The 26907-nt window shown below is 36.5% G+C and overlaps 1 protein-coding gene across 1 annotated transcript in view; it reads right to left on the minus strand.

Moving 5' to 3' along the window:
• ZC2HC1A (zinc finger C2HC-type containing 1A) overlaps window positions 1-26907 on the minus strand; it is a 36910-nt gene that overhangs the window by 6443 nt on the left and 3560 nt on the right. Inside the window, exons 2-9 of the mRNA XM_050891670.1 lie at window positions 17844-17917; window positions 16989-17105; window positions 16643-16778; window positions 13762-13910; window positions 12659-12755; window positions 11639-11747; window positions 5160-5279; window positions 180-287 (exon numbers count right to left, since the gene is read on the minus strand). Coding sequence (XP_050747627.1) covers window positions 180-287; window positions 5160-5279; window positions 11639-11747; window positions 12659-12755; window positions 13762-13910; window positions 16643-16778; window positions 16989-17105; window positions 17844-17917 — 910 coding nt within the window. The remainder of the gene's footprint in view (window positions 1-179; window positions 288-5159; window positions 5280-11638; window positions 11748-12658; window positions 12756-13761; window positions 13911-16642; window positions 16779-16988; window positions 17106-17843; window positions 17918-26907) is intronic.

Consider the following 26907-nt stretch of genomic DNA (forward strand, 5'->3'; position numbering starts at 1 on the left):
TGTTCTGTTATATGATAACTATGCAAAATATATTGAGTATCTTAAACATGCCAAATAATATTGACCATGAGTTATCTATTAACTGCAGACAACAGTATTTTCCCCAACTTCTTTTGCAGTAAGTACTCCCCTTTAATGAAGGTTCTATTGCTGAAAAAATCCACAAAGTTAAAAGCTACCTTGAGTAACTGTCTGAATTGCTAGTTTTTCTTTTGTTTGTTAGAGCACCCGTGCTCATGGTTCTTGCCACACTAGGAGGGGTTGATGTCCGTGTTTTTGTTGCGCCTCTAAAACAGAACAAATATCTGATGGTTTATATACACACAGAAATATATACAAGAATACGCATTTACAAATGATACAAAAAAATTAGTTCAACAATCTACATATCAATTAATTGTATAAAAAATATAATTTATTTCCTACCAAGAGCAGACAGAAGAGCTTTGGCATGAACTTGTGTGGTTTGGACTGAATATGACTTGAATCTTACAATGACAAGCTAAACTGAACAGCAAGTCTCTTCCTGTTCATGTGTTTCACTTGCTATCACACTAAAATACTGCACTACCGGTTATTTAGTATGTTCTAATGTCTACCTTGACAGACTACAAGTCACTTTTTAGGACTGGCAGAGCTTTCAGAGAAATAAAGCAGCTGACTGCAGGTCTTAATAGTTTAAAAAAATGTAGAAAGGATACCATATTCTCAATACTTGATGACCAATATGAAGTGACTCACCAGACTTTTTTTTTCTTCATAGCCACAGACTTTATTTAGGATGCAAACTTCTCACATAATGCTGTAGATCCTCCTTCTTCAAAGCATAAATATTCTATTTATAAATATAAATAGAAGGAGGAGAGGAAAGAAAGTCTGTCCAGCTGGGCATTACAGCCTAATTTTTTTCTAGCCTGTCACAGTGTTCTTAAAGTTGGCTTCAATAGTATGACCACATAGCTGTGAAAGCTGCTTTCCTCAAGACTCATGGGTTTTATGAGAAGGCAGTATGCAATGAATAGCACATCCTAAACATACAGAACATCTCACTGCTTGCTTTGAGGAGTAGAGAAACATCAGAATCCTCTGAAAAATCTGAGTAGCACGAAGAAAAAGAGATACGAAGGGACATCCTTTTATCATCAGTGACCAAGGACAGAATTTGTCGTCATTGCTCAAAAGAATTACCATTCACTGGGATTTCTTCTTCTTTGGCAAGACTTCAGTGACTATGACATCTTGTGCATGACCCACCAAGTTCTTCTGTTCTCATTCTTGAACACCGATGCATAAATGAAATTTAAGGTGGGACTGGCTCATGGACATTAAAAAAAAAATTTAAAACAAGACTCCATTTAAAAAATTAGTCACCAAGAGCCCAATCAGCAACAAAAACCCAAAAGTGATTTTTTTTTTTTTTTTGTCCCTTCAGATGAACCTAACTGCTCCTTTCAGAATTATAAACAACTTAGTCTTGGTTTGGTTTTCTAAGTATATATAAGGAAATGCATTCAACTCCAGTAACTTCAAATGCAACACTGACACAAATGAGGAACAAAGTAATAACTCCTGAATTTTAGACATGTTGCATAAAACATTTCTTCCTTCATGTTATGAGCATAGGCTAAAGATGGCTTTTCAGCTCCTTCCATCACTTAAACATTTCAGTGGAAAAGGGATCAAAAGGTTAAGCACAAAAGTGGAAATCAGGAACTAAATTTAAGATTAAATCAAGTCAAATTATATCTAACTAAGGTATTCAGGTTTAACAAGAATGGCTTCTACATGCAACAGGTAGAGTGGAACCATCAAAGATTCTGGCTCACTGGGCAGAACACCAACCTTCTCCATTAGTTTTCCTGTCTGCCCTCTTACTTAGCAAGGAGATTCTAAAGATGGTTTTATTTAAAAAAAATACTGTGCAGACTGAAAAGCACTACCTAAGTTATATCAGAATTAAAACCTGTTAAAAGTTATGTTAGTTACATAATTCCAGGATAAAAGTTCTAAGTGTAACCTAAATTACACTGTTACAAGTATGCACAACAGTACAGATACTAAATAATCTATCTTGTGTTATTTCCCCCACCTCATTTTACACTGAAGAGAGACCTTTGCTTACAATTGAGTAAAATTCATGAGAGCTCAATAGCGAATAGAAATAGCTCAATAGTAGAAAGAACATACTGGACCGTTACTTTACTTGTTATGGAAGCCAGAAGAGCATATAAAGAAAAATTCAGCTGTAGACACAGAAATGGTATGGATCATCATGGATCAGGGATGATCAGACAATGATGCAAAGAACAGAATTGTGTCTCAATTCCTGTTTAGACAACTCCCAAGTAATTTAAAACAAATTTTTCAAAAGTATTACTGACTCAGTTTTCTCTGGATTTTCAACTTGAGACCAACATACTACTTTTTCAAAACCAACAGCATTAATTTCTTAAACTGAGGTCTCTTCAGGGTATACTTTGAATCAATCGGTTTTGAACATAATGCTAGGAGTCCTAGATATTTGAAAGAAATTAACATGAAAAATTGTCCACTATTCTTTCCTGTATTTCAACTGTTCAGTTCTCTACAATATGTATAATATACCCTCATCCCACTAGGTACTCTGAAAATTCACCTGATGCTTTAGTACTAGGTGTATACTAGAGAAATTTCCCAGAAATCAGTGTCTTAAAAACAGGATTTGTATGGTGTCTAGTAGAGCATACAGGCCACTGATTGAACCAGAAAAAAAAAATCAAAATATTAAAAAGCCACATTGAAAGTACACTGTCCACTCTGTCTATTGAGGGGGGCAGAGTCCCATGAACAGACAGAACATCATTCATTAAAGATTTAACAGGACATCTGAATTCTGAAATGTTTAAACATAGCTTTCTGCATAGTTTCTGCAGATTTTTTTCCCCAATTAGTTTTCTAAAAATACAGAAAAAACGAAATCTATTTTCAGACTAGAAACTTTAGTATGAGTCTTATTAACTGCAATGATTTTTGTTGATTTACTCATAAAAAATGGCAGAAGTAGCAGGCTGCCACTGTCTACAGCTTTATTCATCCCCGATCTAGACACATAATTAGCAGCAGGTTTCATGTATATTTGATGACAAATCTTGAAATTGCATTCTTAAGTTGCAATCTGATCTCTAGAGACAGATGTCTTCCAACAAAGTCAGACATTCCTGATTATCTCAACTTTTGCCACCACAGCTTGGTCTCTTCCAATCTGTCCAACCTCTGCCACTTCTATCTACTTGTCCAGTTCTGTTGTTTCTTCTGTTTGGTTGGATTTCTTTCTTTGTTTTGTTTTTGCAAAGCTATATAAATCCCTGTTCTAAGTTCTATCACGTGAAGTATTAATGGAGCCTGACAGCAGATGAGGCTGTGTACCAATGCCACCTTGAACTCTTAAAATCTGGACATACCGTTAAAGATGTTCATTATCCATTCCCAATTTCAAAAGAAGTAAGACTGAAGGTGACTTCCCTTCCTAAAGCAGCTCACATTGTACATCTAGTTGTATTACCACTGCTTGCAAAATGAAAAACTGAAAGAAATTTGTAAAAGAAGCTTGTCTTTTTCTATTTACACATTCACAATTTGGTTGGATTTTGCCATAAAATACTGAAATATCAAGCTTGCTTCCTAGACAAGGCGTTTTCAGATATTCTTGACAGCTATCACTGTCACCCACAACAGCTCATGGTTCTGGGCAAAATTATAAATAAGTTCCTTATGACTAATGGCATGTATCCCGAAGTCCAGAAACCGTTGCCATAAACTGTAACCATCCACATTGCTATGCTGAATTTAACAACGGCTAGTAGCTATTCACATTTGTTGAATGCTGTTGGTACATAACATATTGAATAACCTCCTGCAAGGAAGCCAGATTTAATTCACGAACTCAGTGGACATTTGAGTAAGAACAACAGTGATGTTACGAAGAGCGGAATAAGTGCCTATACTCTTAAAGAAGTTCTCTCAAGAAGAAAAACCAAATCCCTGCTCTATGGATAGGGGCTATTATAAGCCCGTTTAGTAACTCACTAAGGCAAATTTTCAACATCTTAGTAACGTTTCATAAAATGAAAAACTGACCTAATTTTTGATGGTTCACACGATTTATAGCTCTAACCAAACATGCAAAGGAACAAAAAAAATTAAATTTCTGTTTGCCTAAAAAGAGCTCCCCCCTCTTTCATTACTTTTCCTTCTTCAAATTGAAACCCAAGTTCAAATATTCTGGCCCTGTCTCAAAGATACTTCAGCTTTGCTTACAACACTAAAACAGCATTAAGAGATTTAGACACATTTCTACTATTTAAAGCATTACATTCCATTTATGTGCCACATAATTCATTACTAATTTCTTTTTTGCAGTATGCTTTAAGGTATTGTTTACGAAGAATCAGCCCATTTGAATTTGGCATCTTCTAAATTATAACAAAGGGTTAGCCACAATATAGTATCTATTTCCTTTTCAAAGGATTGGAATACCCTTTCTTCCAAACTTAGATCTTAAACTTGCTGAATATTCAGAAGTCTTTATATGACAATGACATAAGTTGGACTTAATAAAGGACTTTACTTCTCATTACAAAATCTGCCTTGCTTACATTCTTGGACCACCACAGCTATCTTACAGAAGTAGGAGGAAATAATTGACTCAGTAGAAGTAAAAATTTGACTTTAAAAGTCAAATAAGTCAAAAGTAAAAGAAGTAGAAGGAAATATTTGACTTTAAGAGTATAAAATTACTTTGTCATAAAACATTTCCCTGTAAGGCACATATTTGTACAGTTACCAGGCTTAAATGCTTACTTCAGCTTTACATCATGCAAATTCAGTTTTATCTCAGGTTTACAAAGATAGAAGTTCATTACTCTTAGTCCATAATCAATCAGTGACAGAAGAAATCAAATCTGAGAAAAGTCTTCAACTTTCGTGTCCTACTATGAAGCTGTTTACCTAGCATGAAACAGATACTTATACTAATTATACTATATACTCTTCTCCCACAGCATTTATATTGAAGACATACTGGGCAGCAGATGTCTGTCAAGGTCACACTTTTACTATTCCAGTGCTTTGGAGGAACATTTCTGCAAAACAGATAAACCACGCTGATTTGTAATACTTACTTCTTCATAGGCAACAACTCATTTGGTCTTTTGATGGTACTGTCTGTTTTTGTATCAGTGTCATGAAACCTTTGCACATCTCTTCCAGTTCGCAGTGGTGGGCCTAACTTGTCCATCTTACTACTAAAATATATAAAGGGGTACTCATAAGGAGATTGCTAGATTGCTATTCAAGTTATCGCAAAAAAAAAAAGTACTCACAATTAAATACTTATATTCCCAAAGAATTCCCATTGACTAAAAAAAAAAAAAAAAGTACAAATCTGACTTTAAAAATCCAGCAAACAAAAGGGTGATTCTTACTTTAAAGAGGAGAGGATTTCATAGATTTATATTTGGATTAGGTTTCCAATGCATTTTTTTTTTAATTCTTTTTTAAACAAAACAAAAAACTAATGCCAGTTATCCTCACAATCTGCACAGTGCACTTACATTTGGCCTTTTTTCCTTTTAAGAATAGCTTTCATAATGTCAAACTTATCAGACCTAGAAAAGGGGGCTCATAATTACAAGTCATAGTAACTTTATTAAGATGTTAGAAAATAACAGAGATGTAAGTACAAGCCTCCTTAACTTTAGAATTAGCAAGAAAGAAAATTTTTCCTTTTTCACTTTTTTGGTCAAGGCTGAACATTGTGCCCAGAGAGAATAACATGTCTTCCATTCTCTTTTTTTTTTTTTAATGGAGAAAAGAACAGAGGAAAGCCTGAAAGAAAAACAACTTTGTTTTAATATCAAAAAATCCACTCACAATAGACAGTACTATACACACAGGCAATACTTTAATACTTTTTTACTATTATGGATAACATTTCCAAACCAAAAAGAATAAACCAAAAATCAAATTTTAAAAACATTAAACAAACAAATAAATAAAAAAAACCAAAATAAAACACACCACCATCCCTCCCATGCATCATCATAAGGACAATTGTAGCTTTTGAGAAATCACAACTTATATTAGAAAAATTAGGTCTTCAAGTAAAGTTCTGCATTTTTATCACCTTAAACCATACAGTAAAACCTGCAAAAAGCCCATTATATCTCCACCCCTATCTCAATAATGTAATCAAAGTTTTTTCTTCTCAAAAAAAGCCTAGTAACTTAAGCCTTAACTGGAAAATGATGACACAGAGTATTTTTATTGATCCTTCTGAAATTAAAGAACTATAAAGAAACAAACCAAGCAAAACGGATAGAAATGTCTGGATAGCTGAAGCTTAACTCTTCTGTAAGCTTCCTACCCCTAAAGGGAAGTCATAAGGAAAAAACAAACAAGGAAAACCCACAAAACACACCCTCACACTGACAGAAATAATTTCTTAAAATTACTGTGCAGTTTTCTGATTCTTGTCATACAATCTTAATAAACTACAATGCCAGGAAAATTACTAAACAACTAATTGCTGTCAAGGAAGCATATTATTTTCAATATAGCTTTTAATGTATAGATACAAAAAAATAAAGCTCTTGTGTATCTCCAACACCCATATCATACTACTTTTCATACTCCTTTTACAATAACATCATATTAAAAGGCACAGAACCTATAAAGCTTGCAACATAATTTGTTTTTTGGGAAGCTTCTGGTGTGAACCTTGCAATCCACATAACATCTCTAAAGCATTAAAAGAAATCTCCCCATAAGAAACAAAAATTGAACAATGCTAAATGATATTCATTTATTATAAAGTCAGCAGGGTACACTGAGATTTTAGTCTTGACAATTTAGCCCCAAATAATGCAGGCTATAAGATAAGTTCCCCTAGAGTTCCTCTTCCCAGTCCTCCTCCCAAACAGATGTTCTAGTTCAAACTAATTAACTCAGGAAATGCTTAATCAATTCCTGTTTGACCAAATACACACTCTTTACATATTTCCCAAGGACTGAGAAGTAAGACTGAGGTCTTTGACACTGCAAGACACATACTCCAACCTATCATATTTTCTCAGCTCTTTTCTGAACGTTAAACAATTTCTCAACATAATCTGTGAATTCCAGGCACCTACAGCATAGAATACCGAAGACATATAACCTAGAAGCAGTCATGATACTGCCAAAATAAATAACTACAGTATTCTTCCACACTTAAAAAACAAAACCAAAAAACCCAGAGCTGACGGCCCTTTCATGTACTAATGAAAAAAAAAAAAGCACAATCATAAGAATCTTCTGAAATGCAAAGACCACCAAGACAACTTCTTATTTACCTTGATTTCATTGAACAAAGCTGTGTAAGTTATAGTCTTAATGAAAGGAACAAGCTATTTTAAAAATATAATGTTTTTAAAGGCTACACATGCTGTATGGCAAATATATAAGTGGAATTTAAAATTTACTGATACTGGTTAGGTGTACCATTCATATTGCATTTCAGCTGTAAGACAGTACTGGATGTGTCACTAACAGACGTGATTCCCAGGAGGCATAACTTTGATCAGCTTAACATTAAATAGTATGTTTTATCCCCAAAATAAAACAAAAATGACAAAGTAATTTCTAAGGGTTCATTTGCCATATTGAAAACATTATGTAATTTTCCAAGTCCCAGTAAAAAAAGTACATACTGTTCATAAATGAAACATGCATAGACAATTAATCTGTACATGCAAAAGATTCCTGACTGGCCACAAACAGTTGTGTCAAGTTCTGCTAGGCAAAACAGTTTGGGGGGGGAGGGGGGTGTGGAGTTTGCCTGTTTGCTTAGCCTTAGGACAGGAAGAAAAACCTATCCAATTTTTTCTCCTGAAGATCAGGAGCTTACTTCTGACAGCTTACTAGAACTGCCCTATCCCTCAAGAAACGTAAGACAGTACTAAACTCTGTACTCTTACAAAATACGTATCAAATTTAGGAGCTTAACATGATTCACTATCAAAATATAAGCCTAATTACAATTTATGTAGAATTAATTTTCTTTTTCCCAGTTCTTCAACATCAAAAAGATGAATGAAGGTTTTCCTACTGACTACAATACAGAATCAGATGCTACTCTTGCTTGCTTCTCTACAACTCAGAAACAATGTCCTTATGCTACACCTCCATTAATACTTATAACTGGCTGTGCTCTTACTCCGTCCAGGCAGAAAAAGAAAACTCTCATAGCAGAGCTCAGCTGACACATCCTGATCTACGTGTACAAAGTAAGCCTCACTAACGCTAACCTAGCTTATGTTGATGATGCTGTGGTGTGCTCTCTCAGTAGTCCTTTACTTGGGGAGCAGAAGAGGAGAATTCAAATTAAAAAAAGAAATAGTATAGCAAAAATGACTTAAGGGAGTTCATAAAATTTGGTTGCATTTCTGCTCATACAAAATACAAATTTATACTGCGATATTGAAGTTGAACTTTATATGAAATGAAGTTCAAGAATCTTTCCTTTACAGAACTAAACACCTTAGAGACCCAGTTTGTTTTAGCCTTCACGTTTAACACAAATGCACGAACAGCTTCATGTGCCTTTCACAATAGTTTCAGGCAGCAGTTCAAGAGTGCCACCTAAAGAGCAAGAGGGAAACTGCATGCCTGTATATTTTAATCACTTCTGGCTATTACATTAGTCAGCACATAGTAATTTCTTGTCCCTTTGCATATCCATCATAGAGAACAGGTACCACGATTCTACAGAAAGAAGCAGTGTCTGATTAAATTGCCCCCCTCCAACATACATATAATTCATCCTTGATATTGCACAACATAATTGTAATTCTACTATTAAGCCTCGCTACCTCCCTGCCAAATCTGGAATTACAACAATCTAGGCAAAAAATGGAAGGTTTCATTTAATTAACACATAAAAATAACCCCCAAAATTACAGTTTGCCTTAGGGCAAACTGCAGGAGCTTGTTTCTTACAGCGAAAACTGGAATTTAACCTGGTCAAAAAAGTGTGTAGACTCTTAAATATTTGCAAAGAAAAAAAAAGTAAAACAAAAATATCAGGTGATCCCTTCACATTCCATTTGAAAAATTGCCCTTAAAACAATACATGTGCAACACTGTGCTAGGTAAATCAGTTCACTAACAACTCAGAAGGAAGAGTATGACACCTTACAGCATGAGCTCTGCCTGACTTAGGTACAACAGAATCCCAGATCTCATGCTATAGCTTGTCATTTTACTGGTTAAATCGTAAATGTAGCAAAAGAAATACATCTTGTTTCATCCTAATGAAGGTTATTTTTATAAATTTTTAAAAGCGCTTTTATTTTATAAAGTAATTCTAGCTGCAATTAGCTATAGCCTAAATTATAAGATGTTTTAATGTTTAAAATCTGTGTCACTACAGTATTAACTATTCTCACACTCTTAGGATGTTGACTGTTAGCGTCTCAGTCCCTGCTCTGATATAATTTTGTAGGTATTTCAACAGAACCCTACATATTTCCCCCTCACACCCCGATACTAAGGCTGAGATGATTACGGCCAAAATTGTCACTAGTGACCAATCTGAGGCACCTAACTCTTCCATGTAGTAACCGCTCCTACACCTCTTTGCTTCAACGTAACTCCTGACAAGCTTGTTCTCAGAAGTGAACGCAAAGTAGCTAAAAGAACGCAAAGTAGTAGGAAAGGGACACATTTAACAGCCATCTGTGAGAAGACTGGTTAGTATGACCAAGAAGAAATCATAAGGACTGGCTGGCAAAGACAAGAAGAGAACACAAGTTTTTCAGAGCAGAGAAGTGAGAAGGACTGCAGGCAGAAACACACTCATCACATCCATACTCTTAAAAACTGGAACTTGTGTAGGCAATTAAGTGAGGTTATAAGCCAAGCTAACATTCACTGTCTCTCAGCAGAGATCATTATCTGAGAGTTATGCCAGCCAGAAGTCATCTATTTGCGGTTAACAGCATGCATGAACAGAGAGAACCTGTGCAAACACCTCTCCATATATTAACTGCTACTTGGCTTGGTCATGTCACAATTCTTCCTCCAAGCTTCAGAAGAGGAAATGGAAGACTACAAAGTAGTAAGTCCAGTGAGCAACTGGCTGGTAAAACTAAATAGAACTTCCTTGTTAAGAAGTGAAGACCAAAACCTGTGCACCCTCACAAACAAATACAGACTGCAATTAGATACTCTGTCAACAGGAAAAAGCCTTTTCCAGACAGCTGGGATTCAGCACTGGGGTCAGAAACATGCCTTCAAATTATCTCAGCTGACTTTTTTACTGTGGTTTGCAGACCTGCTTGTTTGCCACTCATCAGTAGGTGTTAATTCAACTTCTGAAAATGGAGAAATGTGATAAAAAACATCATAACAGAGGGTGGGATTTTCTGACAGTCGAAGCACAGATGCCTACAAACAGTAGTGAAGCTGACCTGTAGACCAAAGACTACTAGGACACTGGACAGGCAGGGGGGGAAATAATAAAAAAAAAAAAAAATTCTGACAGCCTCATGGACTCTGCCTCTGGTCTGTGTCTGAAAGACTTACTATGAGTGGGTACAGCAAGGAGGGACAGAACTGCATCCTCATGCTACATGGTGTTAGGAGGGACGTATGACAGAGCTGTAATTCATACTTGTGCGTAACTTGTAAGACTTAAGAATGATAAACTAAAAATCACTAGTTTTGTATAATTAATAAAGCTGTCCATCCCCATGAGTTCTTTCAGAACATCCTTTTTCTTCCTCACAAACTTAAGCCATTGTTTTTCTCCACGGTATGCAGCCTTCACCAATCTGATACTCATTTTTATAGGAATAAGTCTTCTTCAATCACCAGTGTTATAACTGCAATCACTTTGTATTTTTTGTTTTCTCTCAGTGCTCCTTGATGCTCCTCAAACTTCTGTAAAATTGCACTACTTTTCTTCAATCACTTCCATATATTTCTTCTTTGAGATAGTGTGCACTGACTACCCCCCTATCAAAATACCAGTAACAGCCTTGATCGTACACACCCTTTCACTGAACTCCAGTAATCTACATCTACCACTTCTTGTTGCTGTTGTAGGCCACTGGTTTCCATTGCCTTATTTGTGCTCATTCATTTGTTGTCTCTTGAGTATTTTAAGACAGGAAAGGGAAGAGGGAAAGTATCCATCCTTTTGTGCTAAGAGGGAAGATCCTGTCACAATTGGCTTGTGGTCTGTGGCAGAGGCCTCCTTCTTTTATTTCCACGAATTGCAGAAAATTATGCCTAATGCTTTCTCCTTTTTTAAGTCTCTTCACTTTTACAAAGAAAAACAATTATAGCTCCAACCACTTCTGCATATTCTATAACTTTTTAATCTACTTTATATCTTTTTTTATCACTTGACTTCCTTGCTGTTATTTTAACATTAGAAAATGCATCTTTGCCTACTCCAATGTTCCTTAAACATTGTGTTTATAAATAAAGGATAAATTCAAAACACTGAACTTCTGAAGCTCACAGGAAAAAAATGCAAGTGAAACAGAGACTTCTAGAACTAGCACAACGTAAACATGAAATAAAGCATAAATGACAACGTTAAAGGGAAACTTACCCTGCTTGTGGGTTCACCATTCCCAATGAGTTTTTATGAGCTGGTGATAATGTTTGAATTTTGCTCCCGCTGGATCCAGACGAAGATAGCGTTTTACTTGAAGAGGCACCTTGCAGTTGAAAGCAAGCATGGAAATATAAGAAAATGTAAGATTTTGCTGCTGGAATGATACAATTCATTACATATTTTTTAATTGTAAAATTCAAAACAAGAGTTTTAGAAATAACAAGATCTGAACAAGTGTCAAGATACGAGGAAAAAGCACATAAGTTTCCAGAAATTTACAGAAAATACACAATTGAGACATGATGTTCTATTCTAATTAAAAACACTGGATCTCAATTACTTTCTTCAGAAAGAAAAAGGAAAGAAAAGTCTAGAATATCAAAGTATGTACAAACAGGACATGTTTAATATCTGATGATATCTGAAATCAGAATAAGACCAGCGTTTGCATAATTATAATATACATGGCTTGACTATGTATTTTCACCAATTCATGATCATATTCAGCATATAGTTACTGAATTAAGCAACAGAAATATCTCAGGTGACAGATCAGTATTTGATACAATTATGCATTACTACACAGAATGCTTTTGCAGGTTCAATTCAGAAAAAACTAATTTGACCTGATATATAAAACAGAAGAGAATCCTATGTGCTCAAGAGTCTTGTTGTATAGATGCCAATCAGTGCCCCTTCCAACTTTAATTTAAATCAGTTTTTACAAACCACTGTATCAATTTCAACAATAAAGTATATAGCCATCGTATATGTAAGTCAAAAAAATCAGGTCACAAAAACATTGATTAAAAAAATTGTATTATGAAAAATAGACACCATCTTATCCACTCATGTAACACTGAACTCCTATGAATTTTTTTACTCCATCAGTTTAAATCACTGGGCAATGCTGTAGAAATCCTTCCAGCTATTACAATTATACTACTGTTACTGCTTAGTTTGAGAACTAATATTTAGAAAGGAAATGGAAAATTCATAACATTCATTTCATACCTACAACAGTTTTGCTAACACCACTTGGCTGTGGTAAGCGTGATGATGATGGTGTTGATCCTACAGAAGGCATCTTCTTAACTGCAGCAGGTTTGTACTGTAACAAAATACAACCTAGAAATTTAAGCAATTAAATCAAACTATATAACACAATAGGCAGTTATCTCAGGTACTGTGGGAAAACAGATGATGATTACCTACTAGGTAAACTGTTTCTGGTATGGGATCATGCAAATGGTTTCCACTAGTCTGCTTTCTTATACATACAGACGATACTAGTAGGAAAGATTATCTAACTCAGTGGTTTTGTTTTTTCGTTTAACTCTATGTCTCTGTGTATCTTCCACTTTTCTACAGCTTTTGTCATCTTTTTCCACAGCTGTCTGATAAAATTAACATTATCACCTTATTACCAGTAACTTTAAAAAGAATACTCAAGAGTAGGATCATTTTTGTCTTTCAAATCTTACTTTCACCTGTGTGCTCTAGACCAGTCCCAGCACTGACTCAGAACACAGTGCAAGAATCACTAAGTAACTGCTTATGTCTGTTTAACTCTTCACAGCTTCCAGAAAAAAGAGCGTTACCACCAAATGAAGACATACATACACTTCAATCCTTCATTTGTTTCCATCATAAGTTAACTACTGCAGTTCTTACCTTAATACACCTGAATTCCTCTAAGCCTCTAACTAGCCAAAATATTGCTGTCAGTTGTCCTGTAGTCATGTACCTTTTTTTGTTCACTTAAGAAACAGTCTTGAATTGGATTCAGAAGACTTGTACAACAGAAATTCAACTTTCTTTACAAATACTGCATCTCTACTTCCTGCTGCTACCCTTACCTGCCATTTTCACAAATCTCTGAACTACATTTATGACTGTTTTTGGCTTTGCAACTGCTGCCATCTGATTTATGGCTCTCTGCAACTCTCATAAGAAAGCAAAAACCTCTTCCATGCTTAGCATCTAATTTCAGTCTAGCACAAATAATAAAATTGCAGAATAAAATAGTTAATTCCATTTAAGAGCAACACGCTATTTAACAAGCTTGATTTGATGTCGAATGCAAGCTAGAAGTTAAGAAAAATGTTGTAGTTCACCTGTGTTCGAGTAGGAAGCTTCCCCTTGGTATCAGCTGCCAATTTCCCCTTATTAGTAATACGTGCTGCTTGTTCCTTACAGAAATTGATGTGTCTGTCAGCTGCATTTTCATTAAATCTCCTCTGACAATATGGACACTGAATGTAATCTTAAAAACATAAAAACCTAACATTAATAACGTGTTTTAAAAAAATAAAGTGTTTTAAAATCTTTTAAAGACCAGCCCCAGCAGCACCCCCAGAGAAAATTAAGGCCTCTTGAATCTCAAAATGAAACACAGATTGCTGGGGAAAAGAATATTGTCCACACATAACACAAAAGATGTTTCTTGTTTGATGGGTAAGAATGAGAAGAGTGGTTAAGGATCAGAAATAATCTAAGCAAAATCAGAAACACTTTGAGAGATGCTATTCAGCAGAGAAGGTGGCCAAAGAGGCATATGGACATGGCAGGGATATCAGCTGGAAGGAAGTGAAGAGGCTAAACAAAAAAAACACAACACAGTTCAGTTTGTTCAAGATATGAAAATGCATTAAAACCTTTCCCATACAAATAGCAAAAGACAACAAAATCTGTTTCCTCTGGCAATTCTGAAAGGACTGAGAAATACTAACTGCAATACTGGAAATGATAATAAAAAAAAAAATGGGAAATTTAACAACAAAAAAAAAAGAATCAGACGAAATCCAGCCAAAATTAGGAGATATCTATAGAGACATGCAAAACAGTGTAATTGGTGGCTGTATTATTTTTCAAGATTAATTTAGTCAAATCACAAACTACCACTAGCAGGAAATACTATTACTAACATTGGGGAAAAAACAGAAAGGCTATGTAAATGTTTAAAATACTAAAAGATCCCTCATCTGTATGCTGGAAATATACCCCTTAAAATACACTGCCCTTGGAAAGTAAAATGTTTGGACTGCAGTTTCAGATACACATTTTAGTGTCCAGAGATATGGATGTTGAATTTCCCAGACTGCAGTATTCAAAATCATGTAAACATCAACTTCAGAAGAGCTGGACGCTGGCAAAGCAGGTTAAATTAGTATGTTCCTAGGTGATTTTAGAAATGTACTGAAGAAAATGAGGAGAGATTCAACAGTCACTGCCTCCAAGATTACAGTTAGATATTATACAATCCAAAATAAAATTTGGATTACATGTTACTACTCCAAATGCAGCAGATGTAGCTTAAGTAGTTATCCCTTTAAATTAACAAACAATTTTGAGTAAGTCAAATGATGTAGTGGCCACCAGACCATGAACTGTGACCCAAGAAGTGTGAGCAAAGGACACAGGAAGAACACAGGAATACTTCAGAGAAGTGACAGTATGCAAATCTCATGTGATAATAATGATTTTGTATTTCTTTATTTTACATAAATTCCACTACTGTCAAAATACTCAAACTATAACTTAAGAGACAGAAATTCAGAAGCAGAACTACAATATCTATGTAGTCAAACCAACATAGGCCCAAACAAAGTTAAAAAAAAGGATTAAAAAAAGCAAAATAGATGAATGAAGCAGCCATGGAAGCCACTAGATAATAAGAAAAGACATTTCTAGCTGACGTACAGCTCAGTTCCCACAGAAGACTTTCAAAGCCCGCTAAAGTAAATGGATCAGACTGTAGAGGATTAATGTATACTTTTTCAAGAATCAGGGATTGTATCTTCATCCTTTTGTAAAATGCTTAGCACCAGTCAGCCACCTGACTATCTGGAAGTACTCTTTGTACGTCCAGAGGAACTGTTAGGATTCAAGGTAAGCTTTATAAAATACAAACTAATCAAAATAAGAGGGCAGTACACATATGCAATCAAGTTCAATGCAAATAGGGTGACTTAAGGTCCTTCTTAATATCATGAGGCTATTTTGCACTTCTGTGGAAAAGGTGGAACAGCAGATAGAAGAACCAGCAATACTGCTTGTTTGCAAACTCAAAGCACACAATTAAGTAGGAAATATTAATACAGAACTCTTTCCTTTTAAAGGAAAAAACCTAGCAGCTAGTTAGAAACAGACATGCCAAAGACAGAGCTGAGTAGGAGAGGATGGATACGCTCCATGATACCATGAATAATTCTCCCTCTCTCCTACATATAAAATGGAAAAGAAGCAACAGTAGCTGCCCCTGCTCTATTTTTGTTCTGTTCTATTTGTGAGAAGAGAATCCACTGATCGATTCATGTATCTTCTCTTCATTCCTGGTTCCCTCCTCCTAAGTCTTACCCACTGCAGCAGGATGAAGCCAGGAGACTCAACTTGGAAAAAGTAAAAAACGGAAGGAAGAGAAACAGAGGCACAATATCTTTCTCTCCCCTTTACCTCCTATCTGCTTTCAGGCGGGCTGAATAGTTACTTCCTTTGCTTCAAACTCATTTGCGGTTTCTGGAACCAAGGGAGCATCATTTTAGTAGCTTTTCCAAGCTAGATTTAGTGCTGGGCTCTTCTGCTTGTAATTCAGAACCTATACAACTCCATTATTAATGATCCTTTCCATGATCGAGCCTTATATTTCTTATCCATCCAGTGGTAGTCTGCTCTTTCTGAGCAGCTCCACTGTTGTGTACAGAAACAAGGTGTTGAAACAATTTGTCCAGCCTATGGTTTATAAGATGGTAGCAAGCTGCAAGTTGGCCACAACTACCTTTCGATGCATTAAAAAGAAAGTCATGGGCTTTGAAAGCTACACAGGATGCTAGCCACCCAGACCCACACTCACAAACCAGCATCTGCATAGGGATAATCAGACAGTCATCTTGAAGAACTTGTGAATATTGTATTCCAACAAATTCCTTTCCAATTCAAATTTTTACAAATTAAGTTTAAAAAAAAAAAATCTCTACAGAACTCAATTGTTTTACATACCAGGGTCATATGATGGCGGAGGTGGTGGAGGGAGTTTTCCACCATCTTTAAGATTAAGTCCTTTGGCTGCTCGTATAGTTGCTATAAATTCCTCATGCTTTCGTCTCCAGTTGGAAGGTTTTTTGGGTGGTTCTGGCTAAGAAGCCAAAAAAGAAAGAGCTTTATATGTTTCCAGCTCTTACTTCAAGCTAAGTACGTGCCTTATTTTAGTACACAACGTTATAGTTAGATTTCTTCCAGATCCTAGTTGATCTAATTATCATGAATTGCCAGCAGAAATAAGCCTTATTATAATGCATACATAGTTTGCCTAAAATGTTCATATGCAAAGTAAATTATAACATACCCGTGGCTTAAGAGGTTTTACTGTGGGTATGTCAGTTCCTTCTGCTCTCTGTCGGCTGGAATCGAATGTCTTCCTTTTCTTGGCAGAAGTTTTTTGGCAAATGGGTCCATGCTTTTTCTACAAGCAGAAGAAAAACAAAAGGAGAATATAGAACTTAGTTGTGAAAACATAAGTTATTAACATGTTACTTCCCTCTTTCTCGATAGGTCAATCAGCAAACAAAGCCCAGCTCTTGACGAATAAGATCAGACTGCTTTCACTCAAACATTTATGCCAGACATTACTTTTAAAACGGAACTACAGGAATTCATGAATGCATATACATGGTCACAAAAACTTAGGCGATGAAGAAGAAAAATAGGAGGCATCTGTATTTGCTCCTTGCAAATAAAAAATTGATGGTAGGTAGGCAGCATTTGCATTGAGTGGCAAGACAAATCAGAGGCATCCGAAAACCATATTCATATTTAAGGACAGACCAATTTCTATTGGAGAACACAGTATTTTGAAGATGGCTAACAAAACACTTCATTTACTAGCTGAGACTGCATAATGCTCGGGCTTACATCTGCAGAGGCAAGGAATGACTCTGTGACCCTAGAGAAGATGCTTTTAGAAACATGTATTTTCAGAAAGTGATGGGATGCTGAAATAAAATTAACCTCCTTCTCAGGAGTTTCAAAACTGAGACAACTGGAATTAATAATTATTTGGGGGGGAAAAAAAAAAAAAAAAATCACAAAAAACCCACCAAAACCAAGCATCTACATCTACTTTATTTAGCTATAGTGACCATTGCTTAATTCTCATATCAACTGATCAGATCTAAAAGCCAACAGTGCTCATACCACTTACCAGTGCTGCCGGAAAGAAAGTCCTTCCACAAATCCTGCATGGCAACAGATCTCCAGTTTGCACTGTAACCTCACCTTAAAAGAACAACATACTTCTATAAGAAAATTTGTTTAAATTCATGATAAAAATTTCTTCCTAGAGTGCTTACCTCATATACTTAGCAATAATAAAAGTTGTTACTGTAAAAGTACACATTCTTCGAACTGTGCAGAGACTATGCAGATCAGGAAGGAAAAGATGATACACAAGTCCTTACGTACTTTTGGAAGCAGTCAGGCCCAGTAACATGTAACCATCAATTCTGATAATTTACAATACGAAACTCTGCACCTTTAAAAGGATGCCTGTGTGTCAACATGCAAATCATAGATTCACTGTAAGTCACGATGACAGCCCAAATACACAGCAAGAATAATGATATTTAGTGGGTATTTCTGTGTCTTTGGAAGAGAATCACCTGTTATAGTATCAAACATAAGTCACATCCCATCACTTATTTTTCTCTACTAAGTTAAACTATTCCACTTTCTTTTATAAAGAAAAAAATCTTTAATGCTATTTTTACTATATATTTTATTCAGATTATTACTGACAGTTTGCAAAAGCATTTCTGATGTTGCTATTCAAGCATTGGTAACAAAAATCTCAATGGTATATTTGACATACAACAGATTCACAGAACCAGATAAAAGACCAACAAATCAAAGTATCCAAGCCTATGCAAGCAAATATATTCATATAGTATGCATTATGCAATAGAGTCATGGCAGAGACGAAAAACTCCACAGGATTTCCCAATAACAGACATCTACTATATTTAGTACTGTACCAGAGGGATACAGGGATATTTTTATATCACATATACATCAATAAACAGGCAGTAAGTTTGGATTAAGTTTGAGACTTACTAGTTGCTTACTCTGTACTCAGTCTGACTATTGCAGACAATACACCTCTCTCTATTTATACAAAGTTAAAACAAAAACACTTTGAATTGACTTGTATTTTAGGCATACTAGTGGCTTAAACTAACAAAGTTATGAATATAGTAACATTCAATGATTTGATCAGTCTTTGTTCCCAGTTCCCCAGTGGAAAACAATTTTCCATCTAAACATATAATACTTGTCAATTAACTGTAGGACCAGTCCTAAAGAAAATGGGTAATTTAACAAAATGTTTCATGGTAAACAAATGTAGATTCAGGCAGCCATGGTTCCCACTGAAAACCTTTTTTTCCAAATGTAAAGATTAAAATTGAGTGAGATTTCTAGTACCAATACCTAATAGTAGGTCTATTTCTGCCTTTTTCAATTACTTGAATGAAATTCATCATCAGTATGTAACTACATATAATGTATTAATTGTATTAATATACTACAGAGCACAATCCATTTTAAGAATCACAAATCATATGAAAAGTGTTCTGCAGTTTAAAACATTTATGTTCATATCTAATTAATATCTTTTCCATGTAGACATGAATAGGCCCTTGTCACAGCATAGCAGGATTGTACTGACAGTAACTGTTTTACAACTGAAGTTTTAATCAAGCTTCCTTTTGTGTCATCTAAATGTATGAGTGTTTAGATGTACACAAGTAGGGGGAAGTAGGAATGAAAGAAACTGTGCAGATAAACCTTGGTTTTCTTCTATGCTTGCATCTGAATTATACTTGTATGTTATCAACATTTACTAGGAACTTATTTTTCATTGTTAGTTGTATTTTTTCAATCTCTATTTTAAAAAACCATGTCTGAAAATTTTTCCATAGGCCTGTTTTCCTAAATCCACAAGCCTGAGCATAACCTTGTCCTGGTTTTGGCTAGGATAGAGTTAATTTTCTTCCTAGTAGCTGGCATGGGGCTATGTTTTGGATTTGTGCTGGAAACAGTGTTGATAATACAGGGATGTTTTCATTATTGCTGAGCAGTGCTTACACAGAGTCAAGGCCTTTTCTGCCTCTTACACCACCCCACCAGTGAGGAGGCTGGGGGTGCACAAGAAGCTGGGAGGGGACACAGCTGGGACAGCTGACCCCAGCTGACCAAAGGGATATTCCATACCATATGATGTCACACTCAGCATATAAAGCTGGGGGAAGACAAAGGAAAGCTGGGACATTTAGAGTGATGGCATTTGTCTTCCCAAGTAACAGTTACATGTGGTAGAGCCCTGCTTTCCTGGAGACGGCTGAACACCTGCCTGATGATGGGAAGCAGTGAATGAATTCCTTGTTTTGTTTTGCTTGCATGTGCGGCTTTTGTTTTACCTATTAAACTGTCTTTATCTCAACCCACAAGTTTTCTCACTTTTACTCTTCCGATTCTCTCCCCCATCCCACTGGGCAGAGTGAGCGAGCGGCTGTGTGGGGCTTAGTTGCCAGCTGGGGTTAAACCACGACAAACATTAATCACAAGTAGTAATGTGCACACTGGTCATACACAGCTTACGTGGCTGGAATCTGTCCTCACTGTTCTCCTCAAGGGTAAGCAGCAACGGTTGTAAGCTTTTCTCAATTCTCCCACTCAAAAATACAAGGTATGCACAGATCTATTTTGTTTTTTTCATTACTTCATTCTTCAGTGTTCTCAGCACTCTAACAGACAAGTCAGATGCTAACAGACATCACTGCAAACTCACTTCTGCTAAAGAGTTCGACTTCCTTTTATCACATTATTCTAATACAACACTCAGCTTTGCAGAAACAAGGGAGAGAGGCATTTCATGGAAATACAAAGTGACACTGTTTGTGTCTTTAAGAAATTAGCTGAAATAAATCAGCATTAGCGATCTTGAAATCAGGTGTATAGTATAAGATTAAGAGTTTGACCGAGAGAAGAATTCTTTCAAATATCTGCCTTAGTAATAGAAGAAAAGCTACATTTTCCACCATTTTCTTCTGTTCACTGAACTCTGGAATTCAAGCTTGTGTTTAAATTCACCATTAAAAGAAGTAGACTTGGTAGATGCTCACCTGATCGAGCAGTATTTACGTATGACATACCAATGCATAACGAATGCCAATTAGTACTCACTGCAGCTACAGTTACAGAGCTGGATTTCTTTACAGTATTCCTACCCTCCTTTGCTGCTGGCAGGTACTCAATCACATTTGCCAAGAGCTGTTTCTACTGCCAGCACCTCCTCCCCCATAATACAAATCACTGACCCAAAACACTAAAGGAAGTTATTTTAAAAAATGAAAGTTTTGTTGAAAATGGGAAGCCTACAGTCCTTTAGATTTGCACACTTATCCCTTCAATTTCTTAATCATTCTTCTGTGATTTTCCTCACCTTGAAAGTAAAACAAACAAACAAAACAAAACACCCACAAAACCAAACAACAAAACAAAACCACAAAACCTTAACATTTCTCTCTAGGAGCCCACAAGCCTTCCCTTTCAGAAGGGTTAGCAATGTCATCAACATGAAATCTGATAATTTAAAAATAAAACATGGGAATAAAATTGTGAAAGTTGGAAAAGAGCTGGTTTTGTTTTGTTTGGGTTTGGTTTTTTTTTTGTTTGTTCTTTTAAAAGGCATTCATGCATGATGTCTAACGCAGTCATTCATGGACTGACTGAATTTTTTTCCTGAAAAAAGTTAACAGAAATGGTTGTTAAATTGGGACATATTGAGGGTGAGGAGGTTAAAAGAAAGGGAACACTCAAATCAAGAAACAGAAGGATTTGCTTGGCAAATGAGTCTGAGAATAGAATTTGGTAGTAAGATGGTGTGATGGCAATTTTCTTCAGTCTTTAAGTCTGGCAACAATGCAGGGATTACCACCATTTTGGTTATACAACCACAGAATACCCAAGATCCAGCAGCTATGCTTTTTTTTCCGTTTACCATCTTTAATACCACTAATCACCAGCAGTTTGCATGCTTGTATTAAACATGAATGAATATAGTTAACTTGGAAAAGGATGGACATAATTATTACTGTTTATCTAATCTAAACACACTTAGGGAAAAGAGAAATATGTTCAAAATGGTTATGTGAATGCCAAAGGAAGAAGAAGTATTTCAGTTGAAGTGATGCCAAAACTATGATATACAGCTTGACACCTATTCTCCTACTGTCTGCCTGAGACCAGGTCTCAAATGAAAACACAGAGTTCAACCTAGTATAATTCTGATACACAGCATCTAACAACTAGATTGGAAGTTTTATTAGCAGCACTACAATAATCTCATCACTTGTGTTTCTAAACTGTCCCTGTTAGAGCTCCTCCTCCTCTAGCTACTTCCAGAGTACCACCACCTTCTGAATTATTTTTTTTCTACCTACACATAAGTTATTGCACACATTCCTTTTGAATATGGTCACAGTCTAGTTACCCATACTTTCTGATCTTGAAGTCAGAGTTTAGCTGTAAAGTTTGGGTGGACGTCAAAGTCTGATAGCATAGCTGTACAGTCAGTCTCTCAGATGTAGCACAGTGGTTTCAATACTCTTATAGATGAGTTTAGACTTCCTTGAAACCTAGATTTCCAGGGAACAACTTTTTTTCTTTCTCTCCTCTCATGTTCAAATACAGCAACTGATTTACAGCAGAAAGTGCAAGCTGTCAGTTCTCAGATTTATCTCAGTACAACGTGTGTCCCCATCAATACATGCAAGTTTGATCTGACACAGTCACAGGCATAATGCTAGCTCTTGCTGTCATGTTTACAAATTAAGCAGTTGTGTAAATAGACTCCACACCTAGAGGGAGCAGAAGTCTTCAGTATTGCTGAACAGCTATTAATCGAAGTTCTATTACAGTTTTCTCTTTTGGAGAGCTTTGTATATCCAAGTATGTGTCTGCACCTAGATATAAAGTGCAGAATGCTTCAAAGAAACAAGACTGCACTTAGCCTCAGTAACAGTATTTTGTCATGTTGTAAAATCTGCCTGACTGCCCTTCAAAACCTTTTATTTATCTGCAGCAGTGACAGTACTAAACGACTTGGGCCAGACAACTGTGATAATCAGAACCATCAAGCCTCACTGAATTCAAACTTGCAGAAACACTCTGGTACAATTTCCAGCCTTGAGACTAGGCACCTATTTGCAACCAGCAAGTAATCGACAACTGTTGAAAGTTAGTACTTGAAGAGTGCTTGACAAATTCTTCTGCAAAATTGTATTTATTGCTTTCAGCAGAACTCCCCTCTCCTCTCCAAAAGCAAGGTATTTTCCACTTAGATTTCCATACACTTCAGGTACGACAAAAATGCAGTGCATTCCCCACATTAATTGGGATCTGTATCATCAAGCCACAGCATCTAGTTCTTTGGGGACTGTCAGTCTCCAACATATGTCCACTAATTAGTACTGACTGGGTTATATTTTTTAATCAACACATTAACTAACAATAGTCCGAAAAGACTAATAACAAATACTATAAACAAGAGTCACCTAAAAATGATACTGATACAGTGACGTAGGTAGGGAACACTTCTTTGAACAGCCAAATACTACTTAGAGCATTAATTTTTAAAGAGCAATTTTAAAGAGCATTAAATAAAATAATGAAAAGATAAATGTACAAAAGTAGAAAAAAGTATACCAATAACAGTGTAAGTTTTGCAAGTTTTCATTATTTTGCCAAAAGGAATTCTGAAATGCAAATGAAAGTCAGACAAATACACCATACTGCTTAACAACAGGCAGTACTTGCCATTTTGGTAAAGTCTGCTTAATAACTGATGACATGCATGATTTACCCCACCAAGCAAATCCCTTCTCGCCTATGCTATCCAGCAGTTTGCAGGAAGAGTTAGAGAAAGGAAGAGGAAATCATAGTAAGCTCTGTCTCTTAGTATTCAACCGTTCACATACTTTGAAATTTTTATGCAATTAGGTTATTCACAATTGTATAATAGCGAACCAATCTACTGTTATCTATCTACCCCTAATTTTAGAGGAAAGCCTCATGAATTCTCTTCTACTTCTGTATTGACAATGCAGTCTAATCTTGTATAAACCTGTCACTTCTGCTTCCAAAAGATAACAAAAAGCAGCATAACTTCCATTCCTTCAAGCTGAAAAGCTCGAGTAAGACTTTCAGAGTATCTCTGCATGTTTTTATATCAGCTCTTCAGCCTGACAACGCAAGCGCATTCTATTTGTCAAAATTACTGTTACTGCATTGAACATGAGTCTGATGATGGTGAGTTTGGTATTACTTCCTTGAAAATAACATATCAAGGAGAGTCCCATTGCCTCAAAGTGACAACCTGGAGGAGGATTCTGTGAAGAAGTTTTTTTTGTGACTGAGAAATGAATTGCATGCAGTCAAGAATGGTTGTAATAGCAGCACACACACGACTCGCATCATGGTGTAATCCCCTTTTCTGTTACTGTCCTTCTTTCCTCCCCTCCTCATATGAAGTGTAACTTTTAATGTGAAAACATGCCAGTGCCACACTACACATCCTTAAAAATAACCAGCTCTCCTGGACTCCTCTCTCAGGCCGTATCTCATGGGATTCTTCCAAGCAGATCCCTAAACAAGTCAAAGCCTGCTCTCCTGAAGTCCAGGGTTGAGATCCTGCTATTTGCCCAGCTCCCTCCTCTCAGGATCCTGAATTCAATCATCCCATGGTCACTGCATGTAAGGCTGCCCCTGACCTTCACATCTCTCACATTTGTAGGTATGAAGTCCAGCAGGAGTGCCTCCCCTTGTCAGCTCCTTGATGACCTGGGTCAGGAATTTGTCATCAGTGCATACCAGAAGCCTCCTAGATTGCTTGTGCCTTGCTGATTTGTCCCTCCAGCAGGTATCAGGCGGTTAAAGTCTCTCATGAGGACCAGGGCCTGTGAATACGAGGCTCATTCCAATTATCTGAAGGAGGTCTCATCTTCCTGATCAGGTGGCTTGTAGCAGACACCCACAACATTTCCCACATTGGTCTGCCTGCTAACCCTGATCCATAAGCTCCCAGGTGGCTCCACAGCAAAGCTCTATGCTTTCTCGCTGCTCTCCCACATAAAGGGCAACTTCCCCCTTGCCGTCCAGCTGGTTCTTCCTGAAGAGCCTGTATTCATCCACTGCAACACTGCAGTCCTGTGAGCTGTCCTACCACCTACGCATGATCCCAACAAGATCCTAGCCCGGCAACTGCATGCAGACCTCCAATTCCTCCCATTTGTTTCCATACTGTGAGTGTTAATGTACAGGCACTTTAGAGAGGCACGCAGTCGTGATGATTATCCAGAAAAATCTATGAGAGCTTCCCCTGTAATGCGTATGGAAACACAACAAAACCAAAGGCAAATAAGCAGCACTATTTGATCAATCTGACTTCCAGATACATTATTTGGTCTTCTATTAATGAGCTTTAAGATCAACTAAAGCCACGAGAAAGCACGTGACCTGCAAAATCTACGTACATGTTACACAATTCTGCTTTGGCAGCATAAACTCACTATTCTCCTGTATTAGGCTACAAGCACCGTGATGACTGTAAGCAGGCAGTCAAGCAAAGACTAGCTTTCTCACACTAGCCTTAAACCAAGACTGCTTTGCACCAGTGACCCCCAAAGCAATTCTGGACTTACATACTCTACTACCCAAATGTAATTGGACAGAAAAATCCCAATCTAAGTCTGCTTGCTTCTCAGAATATTACTTGTCTAACAATAATGTGTCAAAAACAATTTTGATAATAAACTTCATTTATAATATATTGATTCCTAGTTTGCCCCCCCCGGAATTTCTTTAAAAAGTAAGCCCACTCCTCACCCCCTTCAGTCAACTGTTTAACATACTCCTGGAACTAGATTTTACTGAAATGCAACAACTGCTTTTGATAATAACCACATCATGTGTGTGTGTGCACAGGTAAAATACATTCATCTTCCCACTATGTTCAACCAACTGAACTGAATTACTAGATCAATCTAGTTTCTGCAATTTAGATTAAAAATGCAAGAATTCTACAAGAATTATAGAAAAGGGTGTAAAATCTATTAGTTCTAAGATGCTGAAGAAACTAATCTGAAACACTCAAATTCCTGTCTACACATATTACTTACTTTCCTTTAAAGGTGAAACATACTCTGATAGCGCACTTCCCCTATTGTATCAGCCTAAACTTAGCTTTCAGAATTTTTCCTTAAGTAAAACATTTAATTTCAATTTCTTCCCCAAAATATAAACATTAATCAAAAAATAAAAATGTGATCGCCTTAGAAAAAGTAAATACATTGACAACAATTATACCATGTATTAAATGTCAAAATTAGATCACTTAATGGAGGTGCAAGTATGCCTAGTGAAACATAGCTGTTCAATGCAAAGTCATATTTATCATTGTGTGTTAATGGCTACTGGAGACAAACAACTTCTTAAAAAGAGTATACATTAACGTTAGTTTTGCATTTCAATCTTTAATAGTTTTCAACTTGCTGATTTAAGAACAGTACCATAAAATTAAGTCTTCCTTCTGTTGGACAGATAAGATACCCTAAAAAAAAAAAGCTGAAGCGTTCCAAAAAGGCAGGAGCCTCTCTCAAATGGAGCTTAAGAAAATGGCTGCCAAAGCAAGGAAGCTGCTGCATGCATCCAGTGAGGCAAGACAAAAATGAACAATAAAGGGAAAGGAAGACTCACACTATTTTTTGCTTTCAAAACAGAAATAATTTTCTACACTATCCGGGGAAAAAAAATGACAGGGTATTAGCTTATTCAGAAATTCTGTCAAAGCAAGCATAAGCACTTGCTTCCAACAGTCACATTACTCATACAAAACCCCAAACTAGAATGCTTGCACTGTTTGGGGTGGAGTGGGGTGTCTCAGACATTATCAGTGCCAGTGAAGGGTCCAGGGACAAATGCTATTACAGCACAGATCTCAGCTCTCAGTAGAAGATGCTATACAGCGAGCCTTATTCTTATGAGACCTCGAGGGCACACCCAGACTGCTCAGAGTCTAAATGCTTAATCGCAGTAGTCCCTACTTGGCATCTGCAAGGGAAAGCTCTGGGTTTGAGACTGCAGGCTATTTCCTGAGCAAGCAGCCACCCATCCCCTTCCAACCACAACCAGCCTTCCCCGGCTGCTAGAGC

This window comes from Gymnogyps californianus, chromosome 2 (genome assembly GCF_018139145.2).
Source record: "Gymnogyps californianus isolate 813 chromosome 2, ASM1813914v2, whole genome shotgun sequence".
NCBI lineage: Eukaryota > Metazoa > Chordata > Aves > Accipitriformes > Cathartidae > Gymnogyps > Gymnogyps californianus.